An 18,089-nucleotide genomic window follows, 5' to 3' on the forward strand; every position below is an offset into this window, starting at 1 on the left:
TATCCATCACTGAGAATACAGCCTATCCATCACTAGAGATCAGCGGTGACATCACTGAGAATACAGCCTATCCATCACTAGGGATCAGCGGTGACATCACTGAGAATACAGCCTATCCATCACTAGAGATCAGCGGTGACATCACTGAGAATACAGCCTATCCATCACTAGAGATCAGTGACATCACTGAGAATACAGCCTATCCATCACTAGAGATCAGTGACATCACTGAGAATACAGCCTATCCATCACTAGAGATCAGCGGTGACATCACTGAGAATACAGCCTATCCATCACTAGAGATCAGCAGTGACATCACTGAGAATACAGTCTATCCATCACTAGAGATCAGCAGTGACATCACTGAGAATACAGCCTATCCATCACTAGAGATCAGTGACATCACTGAGAATACAGCCTATCCATCACTAGAGATCAGCGGTGACATCACTGAGAATACAGCCTATCCATCACTAGAGATCAGTGACATCACTGAGAATACAGCCTATCCATCACTAGAGATCAGTGACATCACTGAGAATACAGCCTATCCATCACTAGAGATCAGTGACATCACTGAGAATACAGCCTATCCATCACTAGAGATCAGCGGTGACATCACTGAGAATACAGCCTATCCATCACTAGAGATCAGCAGTGACATTACTGAGAATACAGCCTGCCCCTCCCCCTCCCCCTGTGGTTGTCCCTGTGCCCCCCTGGTGATGGCGCTCTCCTCCTTCTCTCCTATAGGTTGCTGGCAGGAAAGGCTTCCCCCATGTGATTTACGCTCGGCTCTGGCGCTGGCCGGATTTGCACAAGAATGAGCTGAAACACGTAAAGTTCTGCCAGTATGCGTTTGACCTGAAGTATGACAGTGTGTGTGTGAACCCGTATCACTATGAGCGGGTGGTGTCCCCGGGCATCGGTGAGTGTGGGTGCCGGGGGTGGGTGAGGGGGCACCTGGACGGCTGTGGTGCGGGATACTGATACTGTCACCTTTGTGTGTTGCAGGGCTGAGTATTCAGAGCTCAGGTGAGTCTCTTGCGCGTCTCTCGCACGTCTCTCGCACGTCCCTGATGTTTTCTCACATCTTCACACTTAGACTTACGTTGTTTTTTCCTAAAAAGGCACGCCGTGCCGGCCGGTGAAGGAGGAGTACTCCAATGACTGTGACATGGATCCCCCCCAATGCCTGGCAGCCGCCCAGGACCTGCCACCGTCCATGAACCATGGCTCACTACCTCAGATGCCTCAAGCAGACTCCTACCGACCAACACTTCCTCCTCTAGCATTGCCCAAGAGCCCCCAAACAGCTGTGGGCATGTACCCCAATATACCCATCTCACCCTCAGGTAAGGTTCACTATACTGTCCACCACCATCACTGGTGAGAGGGCACTAGTATACTGATCAGTACTACACACCTGTATATATAGAGTGCAGTGATATCACTGTATATACATCACTGGTGAGAGGGCACTAGTATAGTGATCAGTACTACACACCAGGATATAGAGAGCAGTGATATCACTGTATATACATCACTGGTAAGAGGGCACTAGTATAGTGATCAGTACTACACACCTGTATATATAGAGAGCAGTGATATCACTGTATATATACATCACTGGTGAGAGGTCACTAGTATACTGATCAGTACTACACACCTGTGTATATATAGAGAGCAGTGATATCACTGTATATATACATCACTGGTGAGAGGGCACTAGTATAGTGATCAGTAATACACACCTGTATATATAGAGAGCAGTGATATCACTGTATATACATCACTGGTGAGAGGGCACTAGTATAGTGATCAGTACTACACACCAGGATATAGAGAGCACTGATATCACTGTATATACATCACTGGTGAGAGGGCACTAGTATAGTGATCAGTACTACACACCAGGATATAGAGAGCAGTGATATCACTGTATATACATCACTGGTGAGAGGGCACTAGTATACTGATCAGTACTACACACCAGGATATAGAGAGCAGTGATATCACTATATATACATCACTGGTGAGAGGGCACTAGTATAGTGATCAGTACTACACACCGGGATATAGAGAGCAGTGATATCACTGTAGATACATCACTGGTGAGAGGGCACTAGTATAGTGATCAGTACTACACACCAGGATATATAGAGAGCAGTGATATCACTGTATATATACATCACTGGTGAGAGGGCACTAGTATAGTGATCAGTACTACACACCTGTATATATAGAGAGCACTGATATCACTGTATATACATCACTGGTGAGAGGGCACTAGTATAGTGATCAGTACTACACACCAGGATATAGAGAGCAGTGATATCACTGTAGATACATCACTGGTGAGAGGGCACTAGTATAGTGATCAGTACTACACACCGGTATATATAGAGAGCAGGTGATCACTGTATATACGTCACTGGTGAGAGGGCACTAGTATAGTGATCAGTACTACACACCAGGATATAGCAGTGATATCACTGTATATACATCACTGGTGAGAGGGCACTAGTATAGTGATCAGTACTACACACCTGTATATATAGAGAGCAGTGATATCACTGTATATACATCACTGGTGAGAGGGCACTAGTATAGTGATCAGTACTACACACCAGGATATATAGAGAGCAGTGATATCACTGTATATATACATCACTGGTGAGAGGGCACTAGTATAGTGATCAGTACTACACACCAGGATATAGAGAGCAGTGATATCACTGTATATACATCACTGGTGAGAGGGCACTAGTATAGTGATCAGTACTACACACCAGTATATAGAGAGCAGTGATATCACTGTATATACATCACTGGTGAGAGGGCACTAGTATAGTGATCAGTACTACACACCTGTATATAGAGAGCAGTGATATCACTGTATATACATCACTGGTGAGAGGGCACTAGTATAGTGATCAGTACTACACACCAGGATATAGAGAGCAGTGATATCACTGTATATACATCACTGGTGAGAGGGCACTAGTATAGTGATCAGTACTACACACCAGTATATAGAGAGCAGTGATATCACTGTATATACATCACTGGTGAGAGGGCACTAGTATAGTGATCAGTACTACACACCTGTATATATAGAGAGCAGTGATATCACTGTATATACATCACTGGTGAGAGGGCACTAGTATAGTGATCAGTACTACACACCTGTATATATAGAGAGCAGTGATATCACTGTATACACATCACTGGTGAGAGGGCACTAGTATAGTGATCAGTACTACACACCTGTATATATAGAGAGCAGTGATATCACTGTATATACATCACTGGTGAGAGGGCACTAGTATAGTGATCAGTACTACACACCGGTATATAGATAGCAGTGATATCACTGTATATACATCACTGGTGAGAGGGCACTAGTATAGTGATCAGTACTACACAGGATATAGCAGTGATATCACTTTATATACATCACTGGTGAGAGGGCACTAGTATAGTGATCAGTACTACACACCTGTATATATAGAGAGCAGTGATATCACTGTATATACATCACTGGTGAGAGGGCACTAGTATAGTGATCAGTACTACACACCAGGATATAGCAGTGATATCACTGTATATACATCACTGGTGAGAGGGCACTAGTATAGTGATCAGTACTACACACCAGGATATACGGAGCAGTGATATCACTGTATACATCACTGGTGAGAGGGCACTAGTATAGTGATCAGTACTACACACCAGGATATAGCAGTGATATCACTGTATATACATCACTGGTGAGAGGGCACTAGTATAGTGATCAGTACTACACAGGATATAGCAGTGATATCACTGTATATACATCACTGGTGAGAGGGCACTAGTATAGTGATCAGTACTACACACCTGTATATATAGAGAGCAGTGATATCACTGTATATACATCACTGGTGAGAGGGCACTAGTATAGTGATCAGTACTACACACCAGGATATAGAGAGCAGTGATATCACTGTATATACATCACTGGTGAGAGGGCACTAGTATAGTGATCAGTACTACACACCAGGATATAGAGAGCAGTGATATCACTGTATATACATCACTGGTGAGAGGGCACTAGTATAGTGATCAGTACTACACACCTGTATATATAGAGAGCAGTGATATCACTGTATATACATCACTGGTGAGAGGGCACTAGTATAGTGATCAGTACTACACACCTGTATATATAGAGAGCAGTGATATCACTGTATATACATCACTGGTGAGAGGTGACTAGTATAGTGATCAGTACTACACACCTGTATATATAGAGAGCAGTGATATCGCTGTATATACATCACTGGTGAGAGGGCACTAGTATAGTGATCAGTACTACACACCAGGATATAGAGAGCAGTGATATCACTGTATATACATCACTGGTGAGAGGGCACTAGTATAGTGATCAGTACTACACACCTGTATATATAGAGAGCAGTGATATCACTGTATATACATCACTGGTGAGAGGGCACTAGTATAGTGATCAGTACTACACACCTGTATATATAGAGAGCAGTGATATCACTGTATATACATCACTGGTGAGAGGGCACTAGTATACTGATCAGTACTACACACCGGGATATAGAGAGCAGTGATATCACTATATATACACATCACTGGTGAGAGGGCACTAGTATAGTGATCAGTACTACACACCGGGATATAGAGAGCAGTGATATCACTGTATATACATCACTGGTGAGAGGGCACTAGTATAGTGATCAGTACTACACACCTGTATATATAGAGAGCAGTGATATCACTATATATACACATCACTGGTGAGAGGGCACTAGTATAGTGATCAGTATTACACACCAGGATATAGAGAGCAGTGATATCACTGTATATACATCACTGGTGAGAGGGCACTAGTATAGTGATCAGTACTACACACCTGTATATATATATAGAGAGCAGTGATATCACTGTATATACATCACTGGTGAGAGGGCACTAGTATAGTGATCAGTACTACACACCTGTATATATAGAGAGCAGTGATATCACTGTATATACATCACTGGTGAGAGGGCACTAGTATAGTGATCAGTACTACACACCTGTATATATAGAGAGCAGTGATATCACTGTATATACATCACTGGTGAGGGGGCACTAGTATAGTGATCAGTACTACACACCTGTATATAGAGAGCAGTAATATCACTGTATATACATCACTGGTGAGAGGGCACTAGTATAGTGATCAGTACTACACACCTGTATATATAGAGAGCAGTGATATCACTGTATATACATCACTGGTGAGAGGGCACTAGTATAGTGATCAGTACTACACACCTGTATATAGAGAGCAGTGATATCACTGTATATACATCACTGGTGAGAGGGCACTAGTATAGTGATCAGTACTACACACCTGTATATATAGAGAGCAGTGATATCGCTGTATATATCCTGGTGTGTGGCACTGATCTTGCTGTGTAGTTATGCTGTTATAGTCACACATTGGTGATGTTTCTGTATTGGACACTGTCTGTATAAATCCCTCTTGTGACTTCCGTGCAGTGGCCCCTGGATGCCCCCTGTCTTCGCTGACACACGGTGAGGCCATCTTACCCATGGTTCCTCCTCAGCAGATGGTCTCCACCTCTCCCCCTTCTACACCGAACCACAGCTCTCAGAGTAACGGCTACCCGTCCCCCCCCAAGCAGCCGTATCACAGTGAGTATAGTGGTGAGCATCTTCTCAGGGTTCTGTAATCTTCGGGCAGTCCTGCTCCCGGCATCACCCACTCTCCTCTCCTCACTTGCTTTTCTGCAGCTACTTGGACAGGAAGCAACACGGCAGCCTATGCCCCCAGTCCTGCACCCCCGGCTAATGGGAGGGGAAGCCAACAGCCACCGCTGCACCACCCCAACCATTACTGTACGTCTCTCGCTGCACCCGGCCGACACTGCTATACGCCCTAATGGGACTGTGGTCTCCCTGATTCCCGGGGACTCTGCCCATAACCCTGTCCTTCCATCTCTCCCTACAGGGCCTCTTCACCAGAGTTCTCCGCAGTACTCCCACCCTGTCTCCAATCACCCCGGTAAGTCCCCCCCCCCCCCCCCCCTCCCCCGTACAGACGCCCGCCATGGTTGTGTGGTAGCACTTCCTACCGATGCTTGTTGCTCACAGGCCCCGAGTTCTGGTGTTCGGTCGCATATTTTGAAATGGACGTTCAGGTGGGAGAGATCTTCAAAGTGCCATCAAACTGTCCGGTGGTGACCGTGGACGGATACGTGGACCCGTCCGGAGGGGATCGCTTCTGCCTCGGACAGCTGTCCAATGTGCATCGTACAGATACTAGTGAGCGGGCCAGGTGAGTCCATTGTTATATATGATGGAGAGCAAGGCAGGAGCTGTAACCCTACGGTGGGGATCCAGAGGAAGGACTATTGCCCAATACTTAATGGGGTACTCATTTCTTTCAAATATACTGGTTTCAGAAAGTTTTATAGATTTGTAATTTACTTCTATTTTAAAATTTTCAGTCTTACAGTACTTATCAGCTGCTGCATGTCCAGCAGTAAGTGGTGTATACTTTCCAGCCCGGAAAGCAGGAGAGGTTTTCTATGGGGATTTGCTGCTGCTCTGGACAGTTCCTGACATGGACAGAGGTGGCAGCAGAGAGCACGGTGTCAGACTGGAGAGACTACACCACTTCCTGCAGGACCTACAGCAGCTGATAAGTACTGGAAGACTGGAGATTTTTAAATAGAAGTAAATTACAAATCTATATAACTTTCTGAAACCAGATGATTTGAAATAAAAAGATTTTTGGTGAATAACCCCTTTAAATACAGTCGAGTAAAAGGCACTTAGTAGATTGGCTTTTTCCTCCTCCTCCTCCACCATTAGGTTCACACTGCATCCCTTTTTTTCTTTTAACATAAAACTGATTGCAACACTGCAGTGTGACCCCAGGCTTACAGCCAGATTACCAGTGAGCGGGCCGACCCCTTCACCGTCTTGTCTTATTCCCAGGCTGCACATTGGGAAAGGCGTCCAGTTAGAGTGCCGCGGCGAGGGCGACGTCTGGATGAGGTGTCTGAGTGATCACGCTGTGTTTGTCCAGAGCTACTACCTGGACAGAGAGGCGGGCAGAGCTCCGGGGGACGCCGTGCACAAGATTTACCCCGGGGCTTATATAAAGGTATCTGCTCCGTATTGCGGAGACATAGACGGGAAGCTGGACCATAACCTTTCATAGCCGTAGGTGGCGGCACATCTGTCAGCACCCCAGACCAGGCATGGGGAGCCGTCAGCCCTCCAGCTGTTGCAAAACTACAATTCCCACCATGCCTGGACACCTGCACGCTGGGAGTCGTAGTTTTGCAGGTTGGTGAGTGGTTTGGAGTCATATTAAAGGGCAGCGATTTATTACATCTCTATCATCCATATGTCAGGTGTTTGACCTGCGGCAGTGTCATCGACAAATGCAGCAACAGGCGGCCACAGCACAGGCGGCAGCAGCAGCCCAGGCAGCAGCAGTGGCCGGAACAATCCCAGGCCCAGGATCTGTGGGTGGCATCGCACCAGCTGTCAGTGAGTATGAGCGGCAGGATCAGGATCTGTGGGTGACATCGCACCAGCTGTCAGTGAGTATGAGCGGGGCAGGTTGTGTGGGTGACATCGCACCAGCTGTCAGTGAGTATGAGCGGGGCAGGATCTGTGGGTGACATTGCACCAGCTGTCAGTGAGTATGAGCGGGGCAGGATCTGTGGGTGACATTGCACCAGCTGTCAGTGAGTATGAGCGGGGCAGGATCTGTGGGTGACATCGCACCAGCTGTCAGTGAGTATGAGCGGGGCAGGATCTGTGGGTGACATCGCACCAGCTGTCAGTGAGTATGAGCAGGGCAGGATCAGGATCTGTGGGTGACATCGCACCAGCTGTCAGTGAGTATGAGCGGGGCAGGATGTGTGGGTGACATCGCACCAGCTGTCAGTGAGTATGAGCAGGGCAGGATCAGGATCTGTGGGTGACATCACACCAGCTGTCAGTGAGTATGAGCGGGGCAGGATGTGTGGGTGACATCGCACCAGCTGTCAGTGAGTATGAGCGGGGCAGGATCTGTGGGTGACATCACACCAGCTGTCAGTGAGTATGAGCGGGGCAGGATGTGTGGGTGACATTGCACCAGCTGTCAGTGAGTATGAGCGGCAGGATCAGGATCTGTGGGTGACATCACACCAGCTGTCAGTGAGTATGAGCGGGGCAGGATCTGTGGGTGACATCACACCAGCTGTCAGTGAGTATGAGCGGGGCAGGATCTGTGGGTGACATTGCACCAGCTGTCAGTGAGTATGAGCGGCAGGATCAGGATCTGTGGGTGACATTGCATCGCCCAGTTTGTGGTAGTGGTACAATTAAGATGGCAACCCTGATTTGGCACACCTCAGCCTTGTGTACGTACCTGGCAGGTTGAGGGGGGGCGGTTTCTCCTCTGTTATGTATCCAGCAGGTTGGGGGGTTGCTCCCCTCTGTTATGTATCCAGCAGGTTGGGGGGTTGCTCCTCTATATTATGTATCCAGCAGGTTGGGGGGTTGCTCCTCTGTTATGTATCCACCAGGTTAGGGGGTTGCTCCTCTGTTATGTATCCACCAGGTTAGGGGGTTGCTCCTCTGTTATGTATCCACCAGGTTAGGGGGTTGCTCCTCTGTTATGTATCCACCAGGTTGGTAGGTTGCTCCCCTATATTATGTATCCAGCAGGTTGGGGGGTTGCTCCCCTATATTATGTATCCAGCAGGTTGGTAGGTTGCTCCCCTATATTATGTATCCAGCAGGTTAGGGGGTTGCTCCCCTATATTATGTATCCACCAGGTTGGGGGGTTGCTCCCCTATATTATGTATCCACCAGGTTAGGGGGTTGCTCTTCTGTTATGTATCCACCAGGTTGGGGGGTTGCTCCTCTGTTATGTATCCAGCAGGTTAGGGGGTTGCTCCTCTGTTATGTATCCAGCAGGTTGGGGGGTTGCTCCTCTGTTATGTATCCAGCAGGTTGGGGGGTTGCTCCTCTGTTATGTATACACCAGGTTAGGGGGTTGCTCCTCTATATTATGTATCCAGCAGGTTGGGGGGTTGCTCCTCTGTTATGTATACACCAGGTTAGGGGGTTGCTCCTCTGTTATGTATCCAGCAGGTTGGGGGGTTGCTCCCCTATATTATGTATCCACCAGGTTAGGGGGTTGCTCCCCTATATTATGTATCCAGCAGGTTGGGAGGTTGCTCCCCTAAGTTATGTATCCACCAGGTTAGGGGGTTGCTCCTCTGTTATGTATCCAGCAGGTTGGGAGGTTGCTCCCCTATGTTATGTATCCACCAGGTTAGGGGGTTGCTCTTCTGTTATGTATCCAGCAGGTTGGGGGGTTGCTCCTCTGTTATGTATCCAGCAGGTTGAAAGGTTGCTCCCCTATGTTATGTATCCAGCAGGTTGGGGGGTTGCTCCCCTATATTATGTATCCAGCAGGTTGGGGGTTGCTCCCTTATGTTATGTATCCAGCAGGTTGGGAGGTTGCTCCTCTGTTATGTATCCAGCAGGTTGGGGGGTTGCTCCCCTATATTATGTATCCACCAGGTTAGGGGGTTGCTCCTCTGTTATGTATCCAGCAGGTTGGGGGGTTGCTCCCCTATATTATGTATCCAGCAGGTTGGGGGTTGCTCCCCTTTGTCGTGTATGTTCCCTATCAGGATTTCCCCTTGTTCTCCGCACAGGCCTCTCAGCAGCTGCCGGTATCGGTGTTGATGATCTCCGCCGCCTCTGTATCCTCCGCCTCAGTTTTGTTAAGGGCTGGGGCCCCGACTACCCCCGCCAGAGCATCAAACAGACGCCATGCTGGATAGAGGTTCACCTACACAGAGCGCTCCAGCTTCTAGACGAAGTCCTTCATACCTTGCCAATGGCGGATCCTAATTCTGTCAACTAACATGAAGGAGTCCCTGATAAGAGACATGAGTGGTACAAGGTAATCCTCGATGGCAGAGGAAACCTATGGGTGGTGCAGCCAGTTCCCCAGAAAGGGGTTGGACAGATGTCTTCAATGGTTCATCTATACAACCAGTGACTATGGCTGAGGGTCTCGGGCTGGATCTTGTCCAGGGTTTGTCTTGAAGTCTCGAGAACCCATCGTTGGGGATTTACCTCGGGGTGCGGACATTGTACACACTTTGCTTTATTTTACCTGTATATTATTGCACACGAGGAAGGAACCGCTTTCTGTCCGGAGGAGGCGGTTCAGAAGAGCGGTGGGAACCTCAACGCTTTAGGTAAAGAGAAATCGTAGTTGTCTTCTCTACACCAGACCGGGAATGTGGCTACCTCACCCGCAGGATCCCGACACGGGAAGGGACAATCATCAGCTTTTTTTATGTTGATTTTACAAGGATGGAGCAGGGCGTGCATCTGTACAAGGCCAAAAATACTAAAATCTGGAGCACGGCGAGAGGAGTAGTCTGCTTTTTGATAGGATTTCCACATACAATCTGACTTCTATTAAATAAAATATTTATGTACTACTACTTACAGGTGTGAGGTGTGTGTGGCGAGAGACCGGCTACGGGCAACAGAAAAGCATGATAGGAATTAGTGACAATGATGAGAGGGTATATGATGGACGGTGAGGATAGAAGAATAAAGACTGCCTATATAGCTGTGTATGGGGTGCAGGTGTCTTGGAAAAGAAAGAAGGTAATGAGATTTGGTTGGAGATGTATGGAGGGGGCCAAGCTGTAGACTGCTCTGTATGGTACTACACATTGTGGTGTGAATTGGACACACAGTAGGTGTCTGTGTAGGGATAGAATAGAAGTGATGGGAGAGGTGGCTTAGATGAGTGTTAGATGGAGATAGCAGAGGGGGAGTATGCAGTAGCCCATGCAGGAGATGAAGTGCTTTTAGTTTTGCCAACTCAGGTTTCAGGAAAGTGGAGTGGATGAGAACTGTTTTTGAGGTGGTGCTGTATGTGCGGTGTGGAGGACTGTGAATTAGTAGATTATCTTGAGTCTAAGAAGGTGTGGAGCCATTACTGTAATTGATTGTATTATACAGAGATGAGGTGATTCCTCACACATCTCTTAAGGAGGTCTGGCTGGAGAGGTGGAGACAAGGGGATGAGATGACACTAGAGATGAGTGAACCTTCCTAAACCAAGATTTGTTCCGAACTTTACATAGGGGTCCAAAATGGCTTCTGCACATTGTTCATTACAGCAAAAGCCCAGCTAGCCATAACGGGAAAGGTGGGCAATCCGTGATCCTCCAACATCCACAGTTAATAAAGAGAGTATATTAAACCTATAATAAACTCTTGTCGCAGGCTGGTTCCTATAACTCTGCCAAACAATTTAAATGGGGGGAGGGGGGGCTGCACCCACCGTGTTCACCAAAAAATAAGACCGTGTCTTATATTAATTTTTACTCCCGAAGATGCGTTAGGTCTTATTTTCAGGGGATGTCTTATTTTTCCATGAGGAATTCACATGACACATGCACAGCAGGGAAACTGCATGGTATGGGAGCTTCCAGCCAGCAGGGGGAGCTCACCACAGCACACTCGTACAGCACAGCAGGGACAGTGTACAGTATGACTGCTTCCAGCCACCAGGGGGAGCTCCCCACAGCACGCTTATACACCACAGCAGGGGCAGCGTGTGGTGTCAGGTGACTGGATTACGGTAGATGCGTCTCTCAGGGCTGTGGAATCGGTAAGCTGCAGCTCCGACTCCGACTATGAGTTCCACTCCTGAATTTTATCAGGACATACTCTGACTCCCAACTCCTGCTTCTTGATAAATGGCCGGTCATATACCAGGGGAGTTATCTATCACACTGGCTCAGCAGCTTCTCCCTAATGTATTACATGATCCTGGGGCGACTTCTGAGGGAGTATATACTGTATATACAGCAGCTTCTCCTGTGTGTGCAGTGGGTGCAGCCAGTCTCCAGCCTCCATGTCCTGAACTACTCACAACCAGACTAGATGGAGCAGGTGATCTTTTCCTGGTGACATCTTCTATGTTTCTAACTAAATATTCACCAGACACAGAAACACAAACACTGCCAGATACCTGTAATATAGAGGTCACACATAGTGATATACAGGGGGTCACACATAGTGATATAAAGGTCAGACATAGTGATATAGAAAGGGGTCACACATAGTGATATAGAGAGGGGTCACACATAGTGATATAGAGAGGTCACACATAGTGATATAGAGAGGGGTCATACATAGTGATATAGAGAGAGGTCACACACAGTGATATAGAGAGGGGTCACACATAGTGATATAGAGAGAGGTCACACACAGTGATATAGAGAGGGGTCACACATAGTGATATAGAGAGAGGTCACACATAGTGATATAGAGAGGGGTCATACATAGTGATATAGAGAGAGGTCACACACAGTGATATAGAGGGGTCACACATAGTGATATAGAGGTCAGACATAGTGATATAGAGAGGGGTCACACACAGTGATATAGAGGGGGTCACACATAGTGATATAGAGGTCAGACATAGTGATATAGAGAGGGGTCACACACAGTGATATAGAGAGGGGTCACACATAGTGATATAGAGAGGTCACACATAGTGATATAGAGAGGTCACACATAGTGATATAGAGAGGGGTCACACATAGTGATATAGAGAGGTCACACATAGTGATATAGAGAGGGGTCACACATAGTGATATAGAGAGGTCACACAGTAATATAGAGAGAGGTCACATAGTGATATAGAGAGGGGTCACACACAGTGATATAGAGGGGGTCACACATAGTGATATACAGGGGGTCACACATAGTGATATAGAGGGGGGTCACACATAGTGATATAGAGAGGGGTCACACATAGTGATATAGAGAGGGGTCACACATAGTGATATAGAGAGGGGTCACACATAGTGATATAGAGAGGGGTCACACATAGTGATATACAGGGGGTCACACATAGTGATATAGAGGGGGGTCACACATAGTGATATAGAGGGGGGTCACACATAGTGATATAGAGAGGTCACACATAGTGATATAGAGAGGGGTCACACATAGTGATATAGAGAGGTCACACATAGTGATATACAGGGGGGTCACACATAGTGATATAGAGAGGGGTCACACATAGTGATATAGAGGGGTCACACACAGTGATATAAAGGTCACACAGTGATATAGAGAGGTCACACATAGTGATATAGAGAGAGGTCACACATAATGATATAGAGAGGGGTCACACATAGTGATATAGAGAGAGGTCACACATAGTGATATAGAGAGGGGTCACACATAGTGATATAGAGAGGGGTGACACATAGTAATATAGAAGGTCACTGTGGGGGCACACAATAGCATGCATACACACACCCACACAGCCTGCTGCAGCCATAGTGCACACACACACACACACACACACACACAGCCTGCTGCAGCTATAGCATACACACACACGCAGCCTGCTGCAGCTATAGCATACACACACACAGATTGCTGCAGCTATAGCATACACACACACACACACACACACACAGCCTGCTGCAGCTATAGCACACACACACACAGCCTACTGCAGCCATATCGCACAAAAGAAAAAAGCCCACACTGAGGACAGAGGTTACAGCTACACTACTTATGTCTCCTCCTCTATATTACACAGGATATCTCCATATTACACTGCTGCTCATATACAGTCATCCAGCATCCAGGAAGAGAACAGCACAGATCTCCCCCCACACAATGGACTCTTCCAGCTCAGAAACAAGCTGCCAAATAGTGACCGACAACCTCTCCCCGACCACCCTTATGTAATAGGGCCAGTGTCCTACTACTAATATATTCCCCGACCACCCTTATGTAATAGGGCCAGTGTCCTACTACTAGTATATTCCCCGACCACCCTTATGTAATAGGGCCAGTGTCCTATTACTAATATATCCCCCGACCACCCTTATGTAATAGGGCCAGTGTCCTACTACTAATATATTCCCCGACCACCCTTATGTAATAGGGCCAGTGTCCTATTACTGATATATTCCCCGACCACCTTTATGTAATAGGGCCAGTGTTCTATTACTGATATATCCCTCGACCACCCTTATGTAATAGGGCCAGTGTCCTACTACTAATATATTCCCCGACCCCCCCCCTTATGTAATAGGGCCAGTGTCCTATTACTGATATATTCCCCGACCACCCTTATGTAATAGGGCCAGTGTCCTATGACTGATATATTCCCCGACCACCCTTATGTAATAGGGCCAGTGTCCTATTACTGATATATTCCCCGACCACCCTTATGTAATAGGGCCAGTGTCCTATTACTAATATATTCCCCGACCACCCTTATATAATAGGGCCAGTGTCCTATTACTGATATATTCCCCGACCAGCCTTATGTAATAGGGCCAGTGTCCTATTACTGATATATTCCCCGACCACCCTTATGTAATAGGGCCAGTGTCCCATTACTGATATATTCCCTGACCACCCTTATGTAATAGGGCCAGTGTCCTATTACTGATATATTCCCCGACCACCCTTATATAATAGGGCCAGTGTCCTATTACTGATATATTCCCCGACCACCTTTATGTAATAGGGCCAGTGTCCTATTACTGATATATTCCCCGACCACCCTTATGTAATAGGGCCAGTGTCCTATTACTGATATATTCCCCGACCACCCTTATGTAATAGGGCCAGTGTCCTATTACTGATATATATTCCCCGACCCCCCTTATGTAATAGGGCCAGTGTCCTATTACTGATATATTCCCCGACCACCCTTATCTAATAAGGCCAGTGTCCTATTACTGATATATTCCCCGACCACCCTTATGTAATAGGGCCAGTGTCCCATTACTGATATATTCCCTGACCACCCTTATGTAATAGGGCCAGTGTCCTATTACTGATATATTCCCCGACCACCCTTATGTAATAGGGACAGTGTCCTGTTACTGATATATCTCCCCGACCACCCTTATTTAATAGGGCCAGTGTCCTATTACTGATATATTCCCCGACCACCTTTATGTAATAGGGCCAGTGTCCTATTACTGATATATTCCCCGACCACCCTTATGTAATAGGGCCAGTGTCCTATTACTGATATATTCCCCGACCACCCTTATGTAATAGGGCCAGTGTCCTATTACTGATATTTTCCCCGACCACCCTTATGTAATAGGGCCAGTGTCCTATTACTGATATATTCCCCGACCACCCTTATGTAATAGGGCCAGTGTCCTATTACTGATATTTTCCCCGACCACCCTTATCTAATAAGGCCAGTGTCCTATTACTGATATATTCCCCGACCACCCTTATGTAATAGGGCCAGTGTCTTATTACTGATATATTCCCCGACCACCCTTACCTAATAGGGACAGTGTCCTATTACTGATATATTCCCCGACCACCCTTATGTAATAGGGCCAGTGTCTTATTACTGATATATTCCCCGACCACCCTTATCTAATAGGGACAGTGTCCCATTAGAATGTTGCTCATAATATATATTCATGAGCAAAACTTGTAAAATTATTTAAATATATAAAAACATTTTTTAAAGATTTTTTTTAAAGCTGGAGTCAGAGTCTGGTTACATTTTTTTCCGACTCCAGCCAAAGCTAGCTCTGACTCCAACTCAGACTCCACAGTCCTGGAGGTGATGCATCTCTTTTGGAAGTCTAGAACTGAGATGAGGTGACGGATCTCTTATGGACGTCTGGATGGGGATGAGGTGATGCGTCTCTTATAGATGTCTGGATGGAGATGAGGTGATGTGTCTCTTATGGACGTCTGGATGGGGATGAGGTGACGGATCTCTTATAGAGGTCTGGATGGAGATGAGGTGATGTGTCTCTTATGGAGGTCTGGATGGAGATGAGGTGACGTGTCTCTTATGGACGTCTGGATGGAGATGAGGTGATGAGTCTCTTATGGACATCTGGATGGGGATGAGGTGATGCGTCTCTTATGGACATCTGGATGGACATGAGGTGACGGATCTCTTATGGAGGTCTGGATGGAGATGAGGTGACGGATCTCTTATGGAGGTCTGGATGGAGATGAGGTGACGGATCTCTTATGGAGGTCTGGATGGAGATGAGGTGACGGATCTCTTATGGACCTCTGGATGGGGATGAGGTGATGGATCTCTTATAGACGTCTGGATGGAGATGAGGTGATGCGTCTCTTATAGACGTCTGGATGGAGATGAGGTGATGCGTCTCTTATAGACGTCTGGATGGAGATGAGGTGATGCGTCTCTTATGGACGTCTGGATGGAGATGAGGTGATGCGTCTCTTATAGACGTCTGGATGGAGATGAGGTGATGAGTCTCTTATGGACGTCTGGATGGAGATGAGGTGATGCGTCTCTTATGGACGTCTGGATGGAGATGAGGTGACGGATCTCTTATGGAAGTCTGGATGGAGATGAGGTGACGGATCTCTTATAGACGTCTGGATGGAGATGAGGGGACGCATCTCTTATGGACATCTGGATGGAGATGAGGTGATGTGTCTCTTATGGAGGTCTGGATGGAGATGAGGTGACGGATCTCTTATGGAGGTCTGGATGGAGATGAGGTGATGCGTCTATTATGGACATCTGGATGGAGATGAGGTGACGGATTTCTTATGGACCTCTGGATGGAGATGAGGTGACCGATCTCTTATAGAGGTCTGGATGGAGATGAGGTGATGCGTCTCTTATGGACCTCTGGATGGAGATGAGATGACGGATCTCTTATGGAGATCTGGATGGAGATGAGGTGACGGATCTCTTATGGAAGGCTGGATGGAGATGAGGTGATGCGTCTCTTATGGAGGTCTGGATGGAGATGAGGTGACGGATCTCTTATGGAGGTCTGGATGAAGATGAGGTGACGGATCTCTTATGGAGGTCTGGATGGAGATGAGGTGACGGATCTCTTATGGACCTCTGGATGGAGATGAGGTGATGATCTCTTATGGACGTCTGGATGGAGATGAGGTGATGCATCTCTTATGGACGTCTGGATGGAGATGAGGTGATGCGTCTCTTATGGAGGTCTGGATGGAGATGAGGTGACGGATCTCTTATGGAGGTCTGGATGGAGATGAGGTGACGGATCTCTTATGGAGGTCTGGATGGAGATGAGGTGACGGATCTCTTATGGACCTCTGGATGGAGATGAGGTGATGCATCTCTTATGGACATCTGGATGGAGATGAGGTGATGCGTCTCTTATGGACGTCTGGATGGAGATGAGGTGATGTGTCTCTTATGTACGTCTGGATGGAGATGAGGTGATGGATCTCTTATGGACGTCTGGATGGAGATGAGGTGATGCGTCTCTTATGGACGTCTGGATGGAGATGAGGTGATGCGTCTCTTATGGACGTCTGGATGGAGATGAGGTGATGCGTATCTTATGGAAGGCTGGATGGAGATGAGGTGACGGATCTCGTATGGACGTCTGGATGGAGATGAGGTGACGGATCTCTTATGGAGGTCTGGATGGAGATGAGGTGATGCGTCTATTATGGACATCTGGATGGAGATGAGGTGACGGATTTCTTATGGACCTCTGGATGGAGATGAGGTGACGGATCTCTTAGGGAGGTCTCGATGGAGATGAGGTGATGCGTCTATTATGGACATCTGGATGGAAATGAGGTGACGGATCTCTTATAGAGGTCTGGATGGAGATGAGGTGATGGATCTCTTATGGAGATCTGGATTGAGATGAGGTGACGGATCTCTTATGGAAGGCTGGATGGAGATGAGGTGATGCGTCTCTTATGGAGGTCTGGATGGAGATGAGGTGACGGATCTCTTATGGAGGTCTGGATGGAGATGAGGTGACGGATCTCTTATGGAGGTCTGGATGGAGATGAGGTGACGGATCTCTTATGGACCTCTGGATGGGGATGAGGTGATGGATCTCTTATAGACGTCTGGATGGAGATGAGGTGATGCGTCTCTTATAGACGTCTGGATGGAGATGAGGTGATGCGTCTCTTATAGACGTCTGGATGGAGATGAGGTGATGCG

At 47.1% G+C, this 18,089-nt stretch overlaps 1 protein-coding gene across 4 annotated transcripts in view; it reads left to right on the forward strand.

The window, feature by feature from the left end:
* The window catches only part of LOC138770374 (mothers against decapentaplegic homolog 4-like), a 23,912-nt gene extending 13,349 nt beyond the window's left edge, over positions 1-10,563 (forward strand). The window contains exons 3-12 of one of the 4 annotated variants that reach the window (XM_069949454.1): positions 754-928; positions 1,015-1,035; positions 1,131-1,355; positions 5,563-5,718; positions 5,818-5,922; positions 6,035-6,088; positions 6,178-6,361; positions 7,027-7,195; positions 7,449-7,587; positions 9,760-10,563. In XM_069949454.1, the coding sequence (XP_069805555.1) occupies positions 754-928; positions 1,015-1,035; positions 1,131-1,355; positions 5,563-5,718; positions 5,818-5,922; positions 6,035-6,088; positions 6,178-6,361; positions 7,027-7,195; positions 7,449-7,587; positions 9,760-9,971 (1,440 nt within the window). In that variant the 3' untranslated portion in view covers positions 9,972-10,563. Of the gene's footprint in view, positions 1-753; positions 929-1,014; positions 1,036-1,130; positions 1,356-5,562; positions 5,731-5,817; positions 5,923-6,034; positions 6,089-6,177; positions 6,362-7,026; positions 7,196-7,448; positions 7,588-9,759 lie in introns of all 4 variants that reach the window. The other 3 variants (XM_069949453.1, XM_069949455.1, XM_069949456.1) reach the window with 3 other exon arrangements.
* Positions 10,564-18,089: the final 7,526 nt, after the last annotated feature.

Source organism: Dendropsophus ebraccatus, chromosome 13 (genome assembly GCF_027789765.1).
Source record: "Dendropsophus ebraccatus isolate aDenEbr1 chromosome 13, aDenEbr1.pat, whole genome shotgun sequence".
Classification (NCBI taxonomy): Eukaryota; Metazoa; Chordata; class Amphibia; order Anura; family Hylidae; genus Dendropsophus; species Dendropsophus ebraccatus.